Here is a 15,876-nt window from a genome sequence, read left to right as displayed (position 1 = left end):
AGTGAGATCCTTTTAACACATATTCTCCTCAGTCTCCTCCACTTTGGGAAGGTCCATTTTCATTGTGTGTTGTGGTGGGCAGGAACTGATCTCGATTATCCCTGTGTTGTGTGGAGTGAGTAATTATTGATGAAATCGGTGAAAGTTCCTTAGTGACAGCCTCACTAGGGGAGCATTCATAAGTGGAGCAGCTGCCTTCTCCCTTCCGTCTGCACGAGGGATGCTCGCGACATCCGAAGCCTTTTATACTCACATATGTTCACTTTTTGGTCATGTGGGGGCGCAATGCTCAAGGAGGCTGACATTGGAACGATCCCAATACTTTCAATCTTTCACTGCGCACTACTAAACAAATATGCCAATTAAATCTCTCCCTCTCTTTCTCTCTCTTTCTCTTTCTCTCTCTCTTTCCCTCTCTCTCACTCTCTCCCTTTTTCGTTTTATATATGTATGTGTGTATATATATATATATATATATATATATATATATATATATATATATATATATATATATATATATATATATGTATATGTGTGTGTGTGTGTGTGTGTGTGTGTGTGTGTGTGTGTGTGTGTGTGTAGAGTGAACGCTGGCGTGAATTGCTGCCCCTGCTCACCCGCACAAAAAAAAATCCAGTGACTGTAAAGTGTCCTTGAGAGTTTTGAAAGGCGCTTAGAAATTAACTATTAGTATTAGTATATAAGTGTGTGTATTTCTATGTGCATATATATGTATATATGTATATAATATGTGTGTATATATAATTTGTGTGTATATATGTATATATGTTTTTTTATTTTTTTATATGAAAGTAGTTTTTCTTCTTTTTTTTAAATAGCATCCGTGTTTTTTGGAGACTGAGGCACTCAAACCTTTATTCACATCCATAGCAATGCAAAATTCTAACCTGCTATTGTGAAACGGAGGTCAAGTTAAACTGAAACTTTACCAAAATACATTTAAAACTAATAGTTCTCATTGATCGAGTGCAACACAAAACTTAAATACTGGCGAACTAAACTCCACTGAGTGAATGTTCTTTCATGAAATTAAAAAAAGGAACGGTAACTAACATTCTGCCATTATTTAATTCAGTGATCCTTTTGCATACTGAGTGCTCTTTAGTCATACTCGCACTTGACAATCCATTTTTTCCGAATAAGATTGTATTTTTCGGTCACCCACTTTGTTTTTTTATATTCAAATATCATTATTAATATTTACACGTGATGTGAACGTAGAGTCTGAAAGGTGGCATTTGTAGCCCGTCACTTTTAGACTGTCACGTTTTGCAATGTCCATTTGAATTTATCGTCGGAGGAATCAGCGGAACGGTGTGGTAGATGATCATTTGCATTTCTTACAAGACGTTGTTCCGTTTTAATTAACACAGTCAATGCACTGCTATGTCCAGTTCTACGTGAGCAGCAGGAGGAGGTCACATGGGCACGTGTGACATTTTCCAACCAGACTAAATTAAAGATGTGGTCTGTTTTTCTTTTCTTTCTCATTTATATTCCCCAAGAACATTCCACAGCAGTATAGTATACCATGAGAGTCACCAAATTATTTTTCTCGCAAAAAAAACGAGTGGAGTGCTCTGCACTGATTTGCAGATAAATACACCGAATGTCATCCCGTGCTCTTTTCATGAGGCAAAACGTGAACGAAAATAACAAAGCTCATCTTGGTTTCTGTGGAAAGACTTTGGCTTAGTTAATGTGGACAACACAAATTCTCCTACACGGATCATAGCGTGCATAACATGCAGTTATCGTCCACACTCGGATCAATAAGCTGTCAGGTCACGGTGCAGATGTTCTAAAGTAAAATCTTAGCGGCACCTGACCTCAATCAATCATTATCGTGTGTGTTATGACAACCGCGAGAAAGTCCTGCTGAAACGCAATCAGACTTCCGGTCATTTGGATGCTGTCTCTGTAAGCCTTTGCAGCATCTTTTTGTTTATTTTTTCCTCCGGAGGGTCCGCACACATCAATTGTGGTTTCCTGGGTTGTGATCACGCTGTCGCGATGCTGGCAGGTCCCCCTTGGTCAGTCGGTTCAAAAGGTGCTGTGCTAAACCGCTGAGTCCCAACGTGCTCTTGGAGATTGAGATGGGGGACCGTGTCGCGGCGACCTCTTCCACTTTAGAGATGGACTGCAGGGAGCGCGAGGGCACTGAGGGGACATAGACACAGAGAACGATGTTTTTTTTTTTGTCAGAGGATGCGAAGAAGGGAAAGTCAGGGCCATTTGGGGTTTCAAAGCTGACCGAAACACTATCAAGGAGCACTTAACCCAAATTGTAAATATCCATCCTATGAAATGATGTGTGAATGTATTTCCAAGCACCTTGTTGCATTTATTTGACTTAATGCTTTTAGTGTGTGGATGTGGGTAATAGATTTCTTTTCTTTTTTTCTTTTTTTGGGGGTCCAGTTTGATTGCAGACTGATTTCCCATGGTGTAGTGGCACACTGATTTGTAAGCGACGCCTTCGTTTCGTGACCATGGAGACTTTCTCTCTCTCTTTTGAGACACAATTTGATAAGGCGACTTGGTAACGACAGGAAAAGGAGGTCATATTGTATATTTTAATCAGAAACATTTCAGAAAAGTTATTCTTGTTGCATATACTGTACAGACACTCCCCTACTTACGAACATTCGAGTTAAAAAAACAATGTTACATACGAACATTTTTATAGTAACGTGTAGTATTCTCTCCAGTTGCACATGTACATATCTATGTAAAGCATATATTTTATTAAATGTTTATTTTTCAGTACAGACCAATACAGGTTACTTATACAAGCCTTAAAGGACAACCAACGTCACTTTTTCGTTTCCTAAGTGACATCAGAAAAACGTTTTATAGCATCTAAAATACTCAAAACATGCAGTATATTTTTAGTCAAATGCAAAACACCAATAAAAATGCCTTAAAGTGTCCAAAATCTGCAAAAAATTGAGCTGCTAATTGGGCATTATGAGAAAGTCCCGCCCCCAGTTCGTGATGTCACGCAAAGACGTCTTGCATTGCTTGAGAATCAAAACAATGGCTTCAGATTCGGAGAATATGCTTTCTTGTTGCACATCCAGTTATGAATATGATTCAAATAGTTCTGAGGAGGAAAGCATACATGTTTGCAATCCATTAAAAAATTTATTCCGTGTCATTTTGAGGCAACATCGGGGGGAAATGTATCACCAAAAAAGAGGCGAAAAATGGCGACCAAGCTCCGTGTGAGGAATTAATCAGCCCGTTTCCACAGGCTGATTAATTCCTTCCATGGAGCTTTGTCGACCTCTTTTGGTGCTACATGAAGTTTTCAGACCAGCCAAGTACAGCCAAATGCATTGACGTGATGGAAGGACTGCTACAATGTGTCCTTTTTTCGGTCAGGGGCGTTCCTTCAGTGACATAACGTACGGACTCGTTACCAACTCAAAAACAAGACTTCTGGAATATTCAGGGCGAGTCTTAAAACGTAAAATATAGCAATATGCGGTGGAATCTTTGTAAAATGCGCTCCGTAGAAGTCATTTGAAGTGATTTTTACAAATTATGGACGCAACTTGTCCGGCGGTGTCGGTTGTCCTTTTAAATACATTTATAAATTGAGGAGCTTTTTCTTATACCAATCAAATACTCAACATTTTTCCATCCTACTATCCATCTCTGAGGTTCATAGAAATCTTTAAAGGAGGATAAAGTCGCCACTGAAGTTTCAAAATGGGCAGTCGCCGGTATAAAAATACACACCTGAAGTCTCTGTGTACTCTCCTTGCCTTAGTTGGTCGGTTGAATCTGGCTTCATATTTGAGGAAATAATGAGAGAGATGGAGAGAAGAAAAACCTATAGAGGAGGGGAGAGGAAAAGCCATTAGAAAGTAAAAGTATGCCTCGCTCTTCACACCGCACGCAGCCACGGATGCTTTTCAAACATTTGGCTCAATTCCGATCGACAAGATCAACAAAAGAGCACAGGAAGTGGCTTTTAAATCGCATGCATTGGCACTTTAGAGCCAGGTTGCTGCGTTTTATTCCGAACGTATAATTGAATGTAGAATTCGGTGGTACTCACCAAGAGGCAGGTCCCCCTTTGCGTTGTTTTGCTGGAGCTATTGGGAAGAAGCGCTTGGAGCTGGCTCAGTTGCTCTAACAGGGCACTGTGAAGCAAAGACCATGAATGACATTTAACACACTTAAATACACACATAAATAAATTAATAAATAAATATAACTAACTAACAAAATAAATAAATGCCTATTTGGAAGTTGATTTTCCCAATATCTGTACTTTAAATTTTCCAGAATTTTAATTTTTGCTTGCTTGACATTTGAACGTCTGTGTAAGTTTTCAGTCGTACAGGAGTGGTCCATCGATGAAAAGGTTTCTTCAGCCGTCATCTGTACTTTTTTGAAGGTGTCGGACGTTTCGCTTCTTATCCAAGAAACTTCGTCAGCAAACTAAAGTCTTACTGGTAGTTCAGGCCCTATATATATATCCCTACTGTCCAGACATGGCGGTGCCGGACTCTGCTATGATAGGTCCCTGCTCTCAGGTTGGGGGGAGCAGAGGACTACCCACTGCAGCTGCTCCACTGATAGTTCCTGTCGTTCTGACTAACGACTGGCCTGATTGCCCCATTTCGACCGGTATCCGTAGGATTAGTAATACTGATGAGGTGATACCGGTCGAAAATGAAATGAAATGAAAAGGTTTCTTCAGCCGTCATCTGTACTTCTTCGAAGACTATCGATATATCCGACCCTGTTTGCATGTAATTTTCTCCGTGCGTGCATAGAAATAATATCGATATAACCGGGACTATCGATATATCTGATATCGATATAACGAGACTTTACTGTATATATATCCCCCTACTGTTCGGACGTGGCGGTTCCGGCACCGCCACGTCCGGACAGAATGGTTCCGGCACCGCCACGTCTGGACTGTAGGGATATATATATATATATATATATATATAGGGTCCAAACTACATAGACTTTAGTTTGCTGACGAAGCTTCTTGGATAAGAAGCGAAACGTCCCACACCTTCAAAGAAGTACAGATGATGGCTGAAGAAACCTTTATTTTTGATTCTTCAATTCTGTCGTACAATTTGATTCATTGTTACATTTAAAATGTTTTAGTAATATTTATCTTTTTTTTATGTCGCAAAAACATTGACACCTTGTGTTCTGACTTTTTGTCCCAACTATACATTGTTATATATTGATCCAATAACCGTCATGTTGTTCAGCTCATCTCTTGGCCGTTTCGCCCACTCAACTTACTTGTTTGTCTCCTCTAGTCTGTGGATCTTTCTCTGCAGCTGGAGGTTGTGAGCGCTGCATGCAGACATCCTAAAGAAGAGAAAGGTGAGACAATCAGACAAAAGGTATTAAAAATCTGATGGATGGATAATACAATGTCTGCCCATTTTTTACTCCTCTTTTGACAATATCTATTGGAGTGTTATCTCTGTCTCCCAATGATGCTCCTTGTCATTCCGAGTCATCCACCATGACAGCCCCGCGACCCCTCCATGTGTGAGTTGAGTCAAAACTAATAACAGTAGTCTGACAATATTTTTACGGCTTGCGAAATCATACCAATAAATGCTGAATGGAGTAAGCAACAACAATAGGGGGTGGTTGGGGTGTCCCAATAGGCTGGTGAGTGAAAAAATATCAAATTGAGTACCTCATTTGTCTTTGTTTTTCTATCCATACCAGTGATATATAGTGACCAGCATAACAATGAAATGGTACTCCATTACCCTGACAACATAACAATTGTCTCATGACAATTGTCTCTCTGTGTCTTTGTTTTGTCATATTGTCTCTTTGCTGTCATATTATTTGTTACTTAGTTTTTTTTTGTTCTTTTGACTTCAAGACGGCGCCGCGAGAGTGGCTGCCTTTCCAGCAGCTCATGTATTTTTTTTCTACTTTCATTCCTTTCATCACTTTGCTGCTGTGAAATGAAAATTTCTCCACTGTGAGACGAATAAAGGCATATCCAATCCAATCCAATGATACAGTATATAATTGTTATGACATTTTTGTCTGGTGTTGTACATTATATATACAGTATATGAGTGTATCATAAGACACCATATCGACAAAACTGTGAAGCATGTTTTCCTTTTTGTGCGATGGTGTTGATAGAATGTGGCAACATTGTAACACAGGGGTGTCAAAGTTATTTTTTGGCGCGGGCCACACTGTAGTTATGGTTTCCTCTCGAGGGCCGTTATGAATTTGGGGAACCCATTAGAATGTTTAAATCCCTTCAAATATTACATATAGAGCACACAGCAAATTAATGAATAACTCGTTTTCAAATCTGAAGTCAAGAATAATGATTTTTATTGTGGTTGACATCCAAAAATATGAAATTTTGGCTCAGATTTTAGCAATCATCATGGAATTTAACAAGTTTGATTTGCTTTCGCGGGCCGAAAAAAATGATGTGGCGGGCCGGATTTGGCCCGCGGGCCTTGACTCTGACACCTGTGTTGTAACACATCAGTGAGTTCGATTCAACAGCGAAAAACACCCAGCTGTGGTGGTGTTGTTGTTTTTTAGTTCCTCTGGGCTGGTTTCGTCTCAGCCCAATTATTCTCTCGCAGTGTGCCGAGGAAAAACTGAGCTGAACGGGGTGATAGCAACAAGATATTGGAGGCCAGGGAAGGAGTGAATGATTGACAAGCAAAGACATTTGAAAAAGTGCATCAAATATAAGGATAATAATGATGTTGCTGGTGGAGCTGCCGTGTCAACGTGGGAGGCAGGTCTCGCAGCGATAAGCTTTAGTGGGTGGCAAAGGTTGCTTCGGTGTAGGTAGATTATATTTACAAGTACTTTGCACTTGCTGCCTGCAGAATGACGTGATGCATTTGCACATCTTCAACACATCATATGATGTGACACGAGCAGGCACTCGACTATCCATTCTCTCAAACCAGGTTAAATGATTCTCCACAGTAAGGCAATACAGTGAGACCTCAACTTACGAACTTAATTGGTTCCCAGACAGAGTGTGTAAGGCAAAAAATGTGTATCTAAAAAAATCCCATAGGAAACCATTAAAATGGGAATAATCCGTTCCCGGGTTTCCTTAAAATATACTTTTCAACTAAATAAGCCTTAAAACTACACACAACATACCTTATTCTATGTATAATAAATGTGCTATTGTATTGTAATGAAAGAAATACACTGAATTGTATCTTAAAGTCACTTTATTTACATTTGTGATGGTCATTTATGGCTTGATGGAATGGCGTTGTAGGTCGAAGGTCAAAGGGAATTGCTGTTTGGAAAGAGAAGCGCATTACACGAGGACTGTAATTAAAGAAATAAACTGTGCTGTAAAATAAAGTTTTATTTACCTTTTTGTTGGTCGTTGATGGCTTATGGAAGGAGAGTCACCTTCCATAAGGACTGTTAGTAACTTAACCTCTGGTGCTGTTCGGTCATGTGCTTCCGCCGAAGATCACTCTGCCAGCCGTGGTGGGTGTGTATTATGAAAATAGTGCTTATTATAAGGTTTAATTTTCATAAATTTGACGTTTGTAAGACGAAAAGTTTGTAAGTTAAGGTGTTTGTAAATTGAGGTCTCACTGTATTATATAAGGAAGTCATAATAACGAGGAGAGAGAGAGTGAAAGAGAAACAAAGATGTTTTCGTGTGTGTGAATGACAAAAAGGCGAGGGAGTATGATTGAAAGGCATCGTTATGACTAAGCGTTATTTGTGTACGCCACTGACGTGCGGTGAGGTTCATGGCTGGTGAGGCACTGACATCATCACAGTCAGATTTACAAACATATGAACTCTACAGAGTAGCTTATTCACCATTTGATTGGCAACCGTTAACATGTTTTGTTTAAAATGTCATGTCAGCATTCTTTATATAATAAACTGTAGCATCAAAAAAAGAATAAAAAAACGTAATTATCGTGTTACCTTTACTTATAAATGAAGTCCATACGCCGCTCCTTCTGAAGAAAGGCATCAATAACTTCTTTGTAGAAGCATTCCTTAGCTTTCTTCAGTTTTAAAAGTCTCTCTATTTCTTTCAATTTAGATATGTAATCCTCCATTCTGAAAATAAGGCCAAGCAACATGAAAAAATGACTGGATGGTTGCACTTAACTTGCTAACTGTTTACTGTAGCTTGCTCTCACTAATTCTATTATTCTGCAGCCAAGGAGGCGCAAGAAGAATCTCTAATCACCAGCGCCCCCTGTCATGAGGCAGGAGAACTGTGTGCTTCACCTATGCACACAGTTTTGATATAAATAAAATAAAATTGTGTATATATATATATATATATATATATATATATATATATATATATATATATATATATATATATATATATAATAAAACTGTAGTACAGTGTTTACAATGTAAAGTGACTACATTATATACACCAGCTAAACTAAAGAAATTTAGTTCATATACTAAAAGTGTTTGAACACTTTATTAGCGATATGCAGAGGGGCAGCAATGTGGTCTCACTGCAGAGCAAGCCAGCACAGTTAGCATTGTCATTGTGCAATCCATTGTGAGGCTCAGCCGGCTGCTGCCTCACTGCTCGTCTCTACTTAGTATATGAACGGTAAATGTGAAAATTCAGCGATTTTGAAAAAAAAAAAAACGATGAAGTTAAATGGAAAATAACTTTAAAGTACAAATCACTAAATAAATACACTGCATAACGGTTTCATTTATTTTTTCATTTGATATTTCCATGATGGCAGGTGAGGCTGTCACTGGTGTACGCTTTTCAGACCATCTCCTACCTTTCCTCCAGACTATCCACATATTCCCTCTTCTTTTTCCGGCTCTCCTGAGCCGAGCGCTTGTTACGTATTTTCCGCCGGATCTTTTTCAAAACACGCTCTTCACACTTGATATGAAATATAATAAAAAGAAAAGGTGAATTAGTTGCTGCAAATGTCAGAGGCAAATTTTGTGCGTGTGCGCATCTGGTTTACCTTGGACAGAGGAAGCTCGCTCGGCAAGTGAACTCCTTCTTTTGCCAGAAGTTTCTTCTCATCGTCATTGAGAACAAGCTCTTGCAGAGGATGCTGGGGGATGTTCTGCGGTATCAAAAGGGTCAGACAGAGTCGATATTAAATGATCATATTCAACATCATATGATGAAATGGCAGCTCACTTTAAGACGACGCCGGATTTCAATTGTACACTATACGGTATTGGTACGCAAGCCCCGAAAGGGCACTTCATGGAAAGGAATTGTAATTGGATTTCAAGCAGAGAGATTCCCTTGAAGGAGATATTTTTTTTATATAAAAATCATTTTATTATATTCATAATGTTTGTATTGGGTCAGTGATGGCGTTGTGGTTTATTTGTCTGTGGTGGGTTGCTGGTTGTCTGTTCCTTATACAGCGGTGCCTTGAAATATAAGTGATACGATTCATGAACAATATTTAGCTTCATGATGATAAATATGCCAGAGACAAGCTAACGAATGGCAAGGCGTAAGCAACAGGCACCTGAACCAAAAAGGTGAAGGAACACATGTAGACAGATCAGAAACTACTACTGTTCTCCATCCTTTGCAAAAAAAAGAGTCAGTTGTGAAACTTTCTTTTTGTGTGTGTGTCTCTGTATTATGCAGCCCTGAGGTGGCCAATGTGTATACACAAAAAGGAGCAGCACAATATCCATTGAACTGCGGGAAAAAATGTAGCGAAATGTATTGAATTCTTTACAGTCTGTTATATTCTTCTTTTTATTAAAAAAAAGAACACTTTGCTGCCTGTATGAATTCAAGGAAGTACGAATTTAGCGAATCGTTTCTCTGCTTACCTTTTCTCCTAGATTGGATAAGAGCAAGTCCTTCACTGTAAGCGCCTGACTGACCGAGCTGGTGTTGTTCTGATTTGAGGTGAGGTAATATGCCGTTCCCAATTTTTCTTGGATGCCGTCAGACTCCCAGCCTGTGAACACGATTTCCCCACTTCAGAACGAGTCATACATTCATTTGTTGTGTGCAATAAGATGAAACGATTAACCACTGATTTGGTTTAGCCATCACAACGGCCCTGTGAGGGAAGGCGTAACAGTTTATTTATTTATTTGTAATTTATTTATGTATTTATTTCTTTTCATATTTATTTATTTGTTTATTTGTGCATTTATTTATGTACGTATTTACCTATTTACTTATCTGATTATTTATATGAGTATTATCTATATATTTTATTATTATTTACCTGCTTTTAATTTGTTTATTTATTTATTTATTTATTTGTGCATTTATTTATGTATGGATTTATCTATTTATTTACCTTTTTATTTATCTATTCATTTATTTTCATTTATTTATCTATGTATGTGTTTATGTTTATTGTTAATAATAATAATAATAATAATAATAATAATAATATTTATTCGTCTGTGTAAGCTCTCAGTCGTACAGGAATGGTCCATCGATGAAAAGGTTTCTTCAGCCGTCATCTGTACTTTTTTGAAGGTGTCGGACGTTTCGCTTCTTATCCAAGAAACTTCGTCAGCAAACTAAAGTCTTACTGGTAGTTTAGGCCCTATATATATATATATCCCTACTGTACACAGTAGGGATATATATATATAGGGCGAAGAAGCGAAACGTCCGACACCTTCAAAGAAGTACAGATGACGGCTGAAGAAACCTTTTCATCAATAATATGTATTATTATTATTATTAATAATAATAATAATACATTTCATTTATAAGCGCCTTTCAAAACTCTCAAGGTCACTTTAGAGTCACAGGATATGTTTTTCTGTGGGTGAGCAGCAGCAGCCACATGCGCCATCGTTCACTCAACCCGGAAGTAACTCAAACAGAATAGTAAGACAAATAATAGAATTTATTTGTTTATTTATGTATTTATTTATTGGTTGTTTGTGCATTTATTTATTTATTTATTTATTTATTTATTTATTTATTGTCTTGCAACAGATTATAAGCAAATGTTTAGATGGCATCACCACTTGTGGATTCTAAATGAAATCCTACCCAGATCAATGGAAACATCGGACGTGATTTCATTTTCACGCTTGCAGGGTTGAAGCTGCACGCAATTGAGGTGAGGCAGCGGCACGTCCAAGCCTTGAAATGAAGTGCACGAAGGCTGTCGGAGGCAGTCTGCCAACGGCTTCTCGTACATATCGCTGTCCAGAGTGCGGGGTGACCACTGGGGGGATGTCGGAGCGGAGGAAGACTCGCTCCCAGCCAGCAGTAAGTCCAGAAAGTCTTCTGTACTTTTTCCCTCCGGGCTCAACGCCTGTGAAGGAAATGTACCCTGTACTGTACATCGTGGCTCGTAACGATTTATTGACTTTTTGTCCTGTCTTTGTGCTTTTCTGCACTGCTGTTTCTGTTCCGCGTGGACGACTGTTAAAGCCTCAAGCAATTGCCATGGTTCCTCGACTTTAGGGAGTCTTTCTATGACCACCTTTTTATAACAAATCATCATTTTCCATTGAAGTGAATTGAAATGTGATTAATCCGTAGTAGTATAAGTAGTGTATAATTCTATAAATAAATAGATTAACCCATTTACTGCCATTCATAAATTTATTCAGTATTTGAAAATATGATAGAGTGCCGTTCCTGAATTGTTTTGTTTTTCATGCTTGGATGCCGATAAAGCGCTGGCCATGGCCTATGGTTATGTTTTTCTTTTCCACAAGGGGGCAGTATCTCCCTTTTTTCTATGTTAGCGCTTTGTTCCAGTTTCAGCTGTTGTTCAAGCGCTATATAAATCAATATGTATGTATTGTATTTTGGACAGCCGCCCTCATTTCAAGCTCATATAACTCCAGACCCATATAATTAACTCTTTTATTCTGATGAAAGAAGAGAGTTTAAGGTTACTAACGCTGTATTGAAAGTTTATGTAGTCCGAAAACACAATATTCTGTGGGTCTTGGAATTCGAGTGAAAATGACAAAAACCCTAGCATTTGAGTGGACACATTTTTGAACATCTCTAGCTGGTGAATTAGTTAAAAATGACTCAAGTGTTGCATCCTGATTTAATCCAGCGATGTCCATCGGCACGATGGATATAGTCAGACTACATTTGGGATGTCGCTATATAGAATGCAATTATAGCACATGCCCCTCATTCAAATTGCATTTATTCAAATCCTATCGCGGCGCCTGCGTTCCGAGAATGAGCAATGGACTTACGTCACACATAGTGATGCTCCAAGGTGCTTTGCCGTGGCAACTGCTCGGTTCATCTTTCGTACTGAACAGCAGATCAATGAGATCCATCCTCGCTTTCACCTGAAAAGAGGAAAATGAGAGCCAGTGCTATGCCAAATACCGTATTTTCTGGTGTATAAGGCACACCCAAAAGCCTTGATTTTATTCGACAGATGACCTTGCACCTTCTACGCCCGTGCGCCTTATATGTGAAGTAATATTGATCCCCAACAGGTCTCGCAACTACTGTCAGCATCCACGGAATCCATTTCCCCCCGTAGAAGAAGTAGTGCGTAACCCCAGCCTCTACTGTAGCGCCTTATGATGTGGTGTGCCTTATATTTGTAAAACGTCTATATATTTATATACAGTATTATGTTTGGAAAACTTTTGTCATTCATTGAGGGTGCGCCTTATAGTCCGGTACGCCTTATATATGAAAAAAGTGTGAAAATACACCATTCGTTGTGGGTGCGCCTTATACTCCCGTGCACCTTATACACCGAAAAAATTGTTGATTTTAACATATTCCAAGAAATGGTTTGGGTACTGGACAAATATACGACAATGTTTTTCTTTAGTGATTGCCAAACTAATAATAATAGTCATATATGATAATTTTGTGCCATTTTATTAAAAGCAAGCATACTGCATGCCTATTTTTAGGGTTCAGTGTGACAATAAAATATACATAATAGCGTTCCATCCCTTTTCATAGTTGATTATTTGACATGTCATATAAATTTAATGTTTTTTCTTCTGAACTCATTTACTGCCAGATGATGTGCAAAAATGTGTCCACTCCAGTGCCAGGGTTTTTGTCATAGTTAATGAAATTGCAGGACCAACAGAATATTGAGTTTTAGGACGACATAAACATACCATAGACTCTCTTCTTTCATCAGAAAAATAGTTCATTTCTAGCTTGTTTGGTTCTAGAATCTGGTGCAAGTCGTGGGCGACTGTACAAAAGGCAAATGCTGCCCCCTCATTGAAGGGAAAAAACATTGACAGAGGTCTGACCAGCGCTTTATTGGACGCCCCAACCGCAAGAAAAAACAAAACCTGAATAAATTTCGGAAATGGCTCTCCACGTCATATTTTCAATTCCCAAATAAATTCGGGAATGGCAATGAATGAGTTAATAATAATTATTGCATTCTTACATTTTTTTAATAAATGGCATCTTTTTGCAATAAAATCATCCAGAATTAGAAAGCAGATTAAAATAGTACTTTTCCTTTAATATCATAACAACTTTATCTTTAAATTTTAGTTCAGATGCAAAAATCACAAAATTTGTGTGTGAATGCTGTCAGGGTAAGGACGTCAAAACCTAAATAAATGTGATGGATATCATAAATTGTTTATTTTAAGCCACTATTCAGAAACAGATGAGATAATCGAGGCCATTTATTCTTTTCCATATTCTAAAAAGTTGTATTTATCCTAACTGTAGAAATGAATTACTACTTATTGACGACACAGATGTATAAAAAATAAGTTATAAATTTAATAATACGCAAGTGGAATAAACTTCACTTGTCAACAACTTCACCAGACTCATTTTTTACTCAATATTTGACAAAAAAGCAAATTTCCTACCCGTTTTTTTTTTTAATGTAATACAATAGCTAAATAATATACCCAGTTAATTTACTGTTTTTAGACACGGCGCTAAATCAACCTATCTCCAGTGTACTTACAGTTCTCTGCCAAAATGACAAAAAAAAAGTTTGGCTTTCCTCTCAATTTGAATCCCCGAGCTTGTCACCTCTAACCGTGCTGAGTCTTGATAATCCGACAATGATGAAATATCAGTGAAAGAATGCAGAATCCAAACAGTCAGCCGGATCAATACACTCACTCCTCTGTGTCTTGAGCGTTAGAAGAACATCTAAGAATGATTCAGAGGACAAAGTTGAAGTTCCATATCACGCCTTTCCCTCCGTCCCAGCTGACTTGGTGTCCAATTGTGTTTCATCAACAGTTGAGAAAGCCAATGACAACAAATTCAGCAGAATGATATCTCAAGGGGGACAGAAAATTTTGTGGTTTCACATTCCTTACTTGGTTGTGTTCGTGTACAGACGCTCCCCAACCTACGAACGAGATACACCTGTAAATTCCGAACGGTCGTCCGTAAAGTGAATTTGTTCATAAGTTGCTTCAGTGCTATATTTTGTATGGGATATATGTTTAAGGCTTATATAAGTATGTTTAAATAAAATATATAATCAATTAATAAAATATACAGTATGCTATATAAAGATATGTCCATGTACAACTGGAGAGAATACTATATACAGACACTCCACACTATATACGCCTTGAACATACATTCCATACAAAATATAGCACTGAAGCAACTTGCGAACAAATTCACCTTACGAACGACCGTTCATAAGGGAGCATCTGTATGTTACTACAAAAATGTTCGTATCTACCGTTGTTCGTAACTCGAATATTAAGTAGGGAAGCGTCTGTACATGTAAAATTAAAAACAAAAAGATTGACACAATCATGATAGATAGGAAGAAACACTTCTTTTGCTATGTTTATCTTGTCTTTTTGCTCTTTTGCAATGGATGTTAGAGTCTCTGGAAATTGAAATCAAAATGTCACAAAACTAGATAAAACCTCAGACGGCTGGAATATACTGTATCCTGCAGGGCTCTCACGCACCGAGATGGCAGACATTTTGAACCTCAGACTTGTTGATAATTTTAGGTCCACAATGCTTTGTGTTCCAAGTTGAATGAATAACAAGACATACTTTGACCATAGAAAGTTCAGTTATGACAAGGAAGATACATTTTCGAGCTGTAAGTATAGCTACGATGCTAGCTAACTGCACGCTGAATTGGTCGAGATGGAGTGGGTAATAAATCTGAATTCATTTAGAATTGTGCCAGATTGCCACCGGATGCGAACGGGATTGACACCAAATGTGACTGGGGCGCCGTTTTTGACACACCCCAAACATCTGGAAAAACGAAATGATAAAAAATAGCTTCGCTACTATCCCATTTTCACGTTAGTCGCTAGTGACAAGAGCATACTGGCAAGAGCTAGCACACTATCGGTAGAGAGCTGCATAAGCAAATATATTGTTGTGTTGATTTAATAGCGGTTTTGTCAACCCAGAATGGCTGAAGGAGGAGAAAAAAATAATTTGGATGAAGATTTACTGTTAAAGCCATTTTCAAGACGGACTTTTCAAGAAAAAATGGACATAATTAAGAAAGGTCGGTGTTTCCTGGCTAATGGTACCCTCGAGTGAACTTGTAGTAAATCACACCACACTTTTTTTCAGTCTGGATTGATTCAGACATAGCACTACTGAAGGCCTAGCGATGAAATCCACGGCCCGCCACTGTCTTTACATCTTCTTCCATTCTGTTTCGAGTGGACTACACCATCATTTCACTCAGTCCAGCATCAGTTTTGTTTTCCTTTTCCTATCTGTGTATTGGAGAATTTTCTGTGAGTCAGAGGGAAAGACACACACTATGTCTTCCCTTATCTTTAGTGCCATAATAAAGGCCATCTGTCTTCATGCTTTTATTAAGGGTACACCCAATTAAGTCAGGAATTACATAAGATGCTTGTGAACATGCC

At 38.3% G+C, this 15,876-nt stretch overlaps 1 protein-coding gene across 2 annotated transcripts; it reads right to left on the bottom strand.

Moving 5' to 3' along the window:
- Positions 1-859: 859 nt before the first annotated feature.
- On the bottom strand, positions 860-14,287 carry LOC148891336 (cyclic AMP-responsive element-binding protein 3-like protein 3-A). Of its 2 annotated transcripts, XM_089009156.1 has the most exons (10): positions 13,962-14,287; positions 12,238-12,336; positions 11,060-11,327; positions 9,865-9,995; positions 9,024-9,128; positions 8,829-8,935; positions 5,308-5,376; positions 4,091-4,175; positions 3,769-3,862; positions 860-2,181 (listed from the first exon to the last, which is right to left on the bottom strand). In XM_089009156.1, the coding sequence occupies exons 2-10, from the start codon at positions 12,322-12,324 to the stop codon at positions 1,997-1,999; spliced, it is 1,131 nt and encodes a 376-aa protein (XP_088865282.1). In that variant the 5' UTR covers positions 12,325-12,336; positions 13,962-14,287; the 3' UTR covers positions 860-1,996. The 2 variants fall into 2 exon arrangements, with proteins under 2 accessions (XP_088865282.1, XP_088865283.1); XM_089009157.1 differs by lacking the exon at positions 13,962-14,287 and having other exon boundaries at positions 12,238-13,946.
- Positions 14,288-15,876: the final 1,589 nt, after the last annotated feature.

The sequence above is a fragment of the Hippocampus bargibanti genome, linkage group LG11 (genome assembly GCF_051943395.1).
Source record: "Hippocampus bargibanti isolate YZ-2025 linkage group LG11, ASM5194339v1, whole genome shotgun sequence".
NCBI classification, from domain to species: domain Eukaryota; kingdom Metazoa; phylum Chordata; class Actinopteri; order Syngnathiformes; family Syngnathidae; genus Hippocampus; species Hippocampus bargibanti.
The sequence above is the reverse complement of the archived record's forward strand: the minus strand, read 5'-3'. Positions and strand labels throughout refer to the sequence as shown.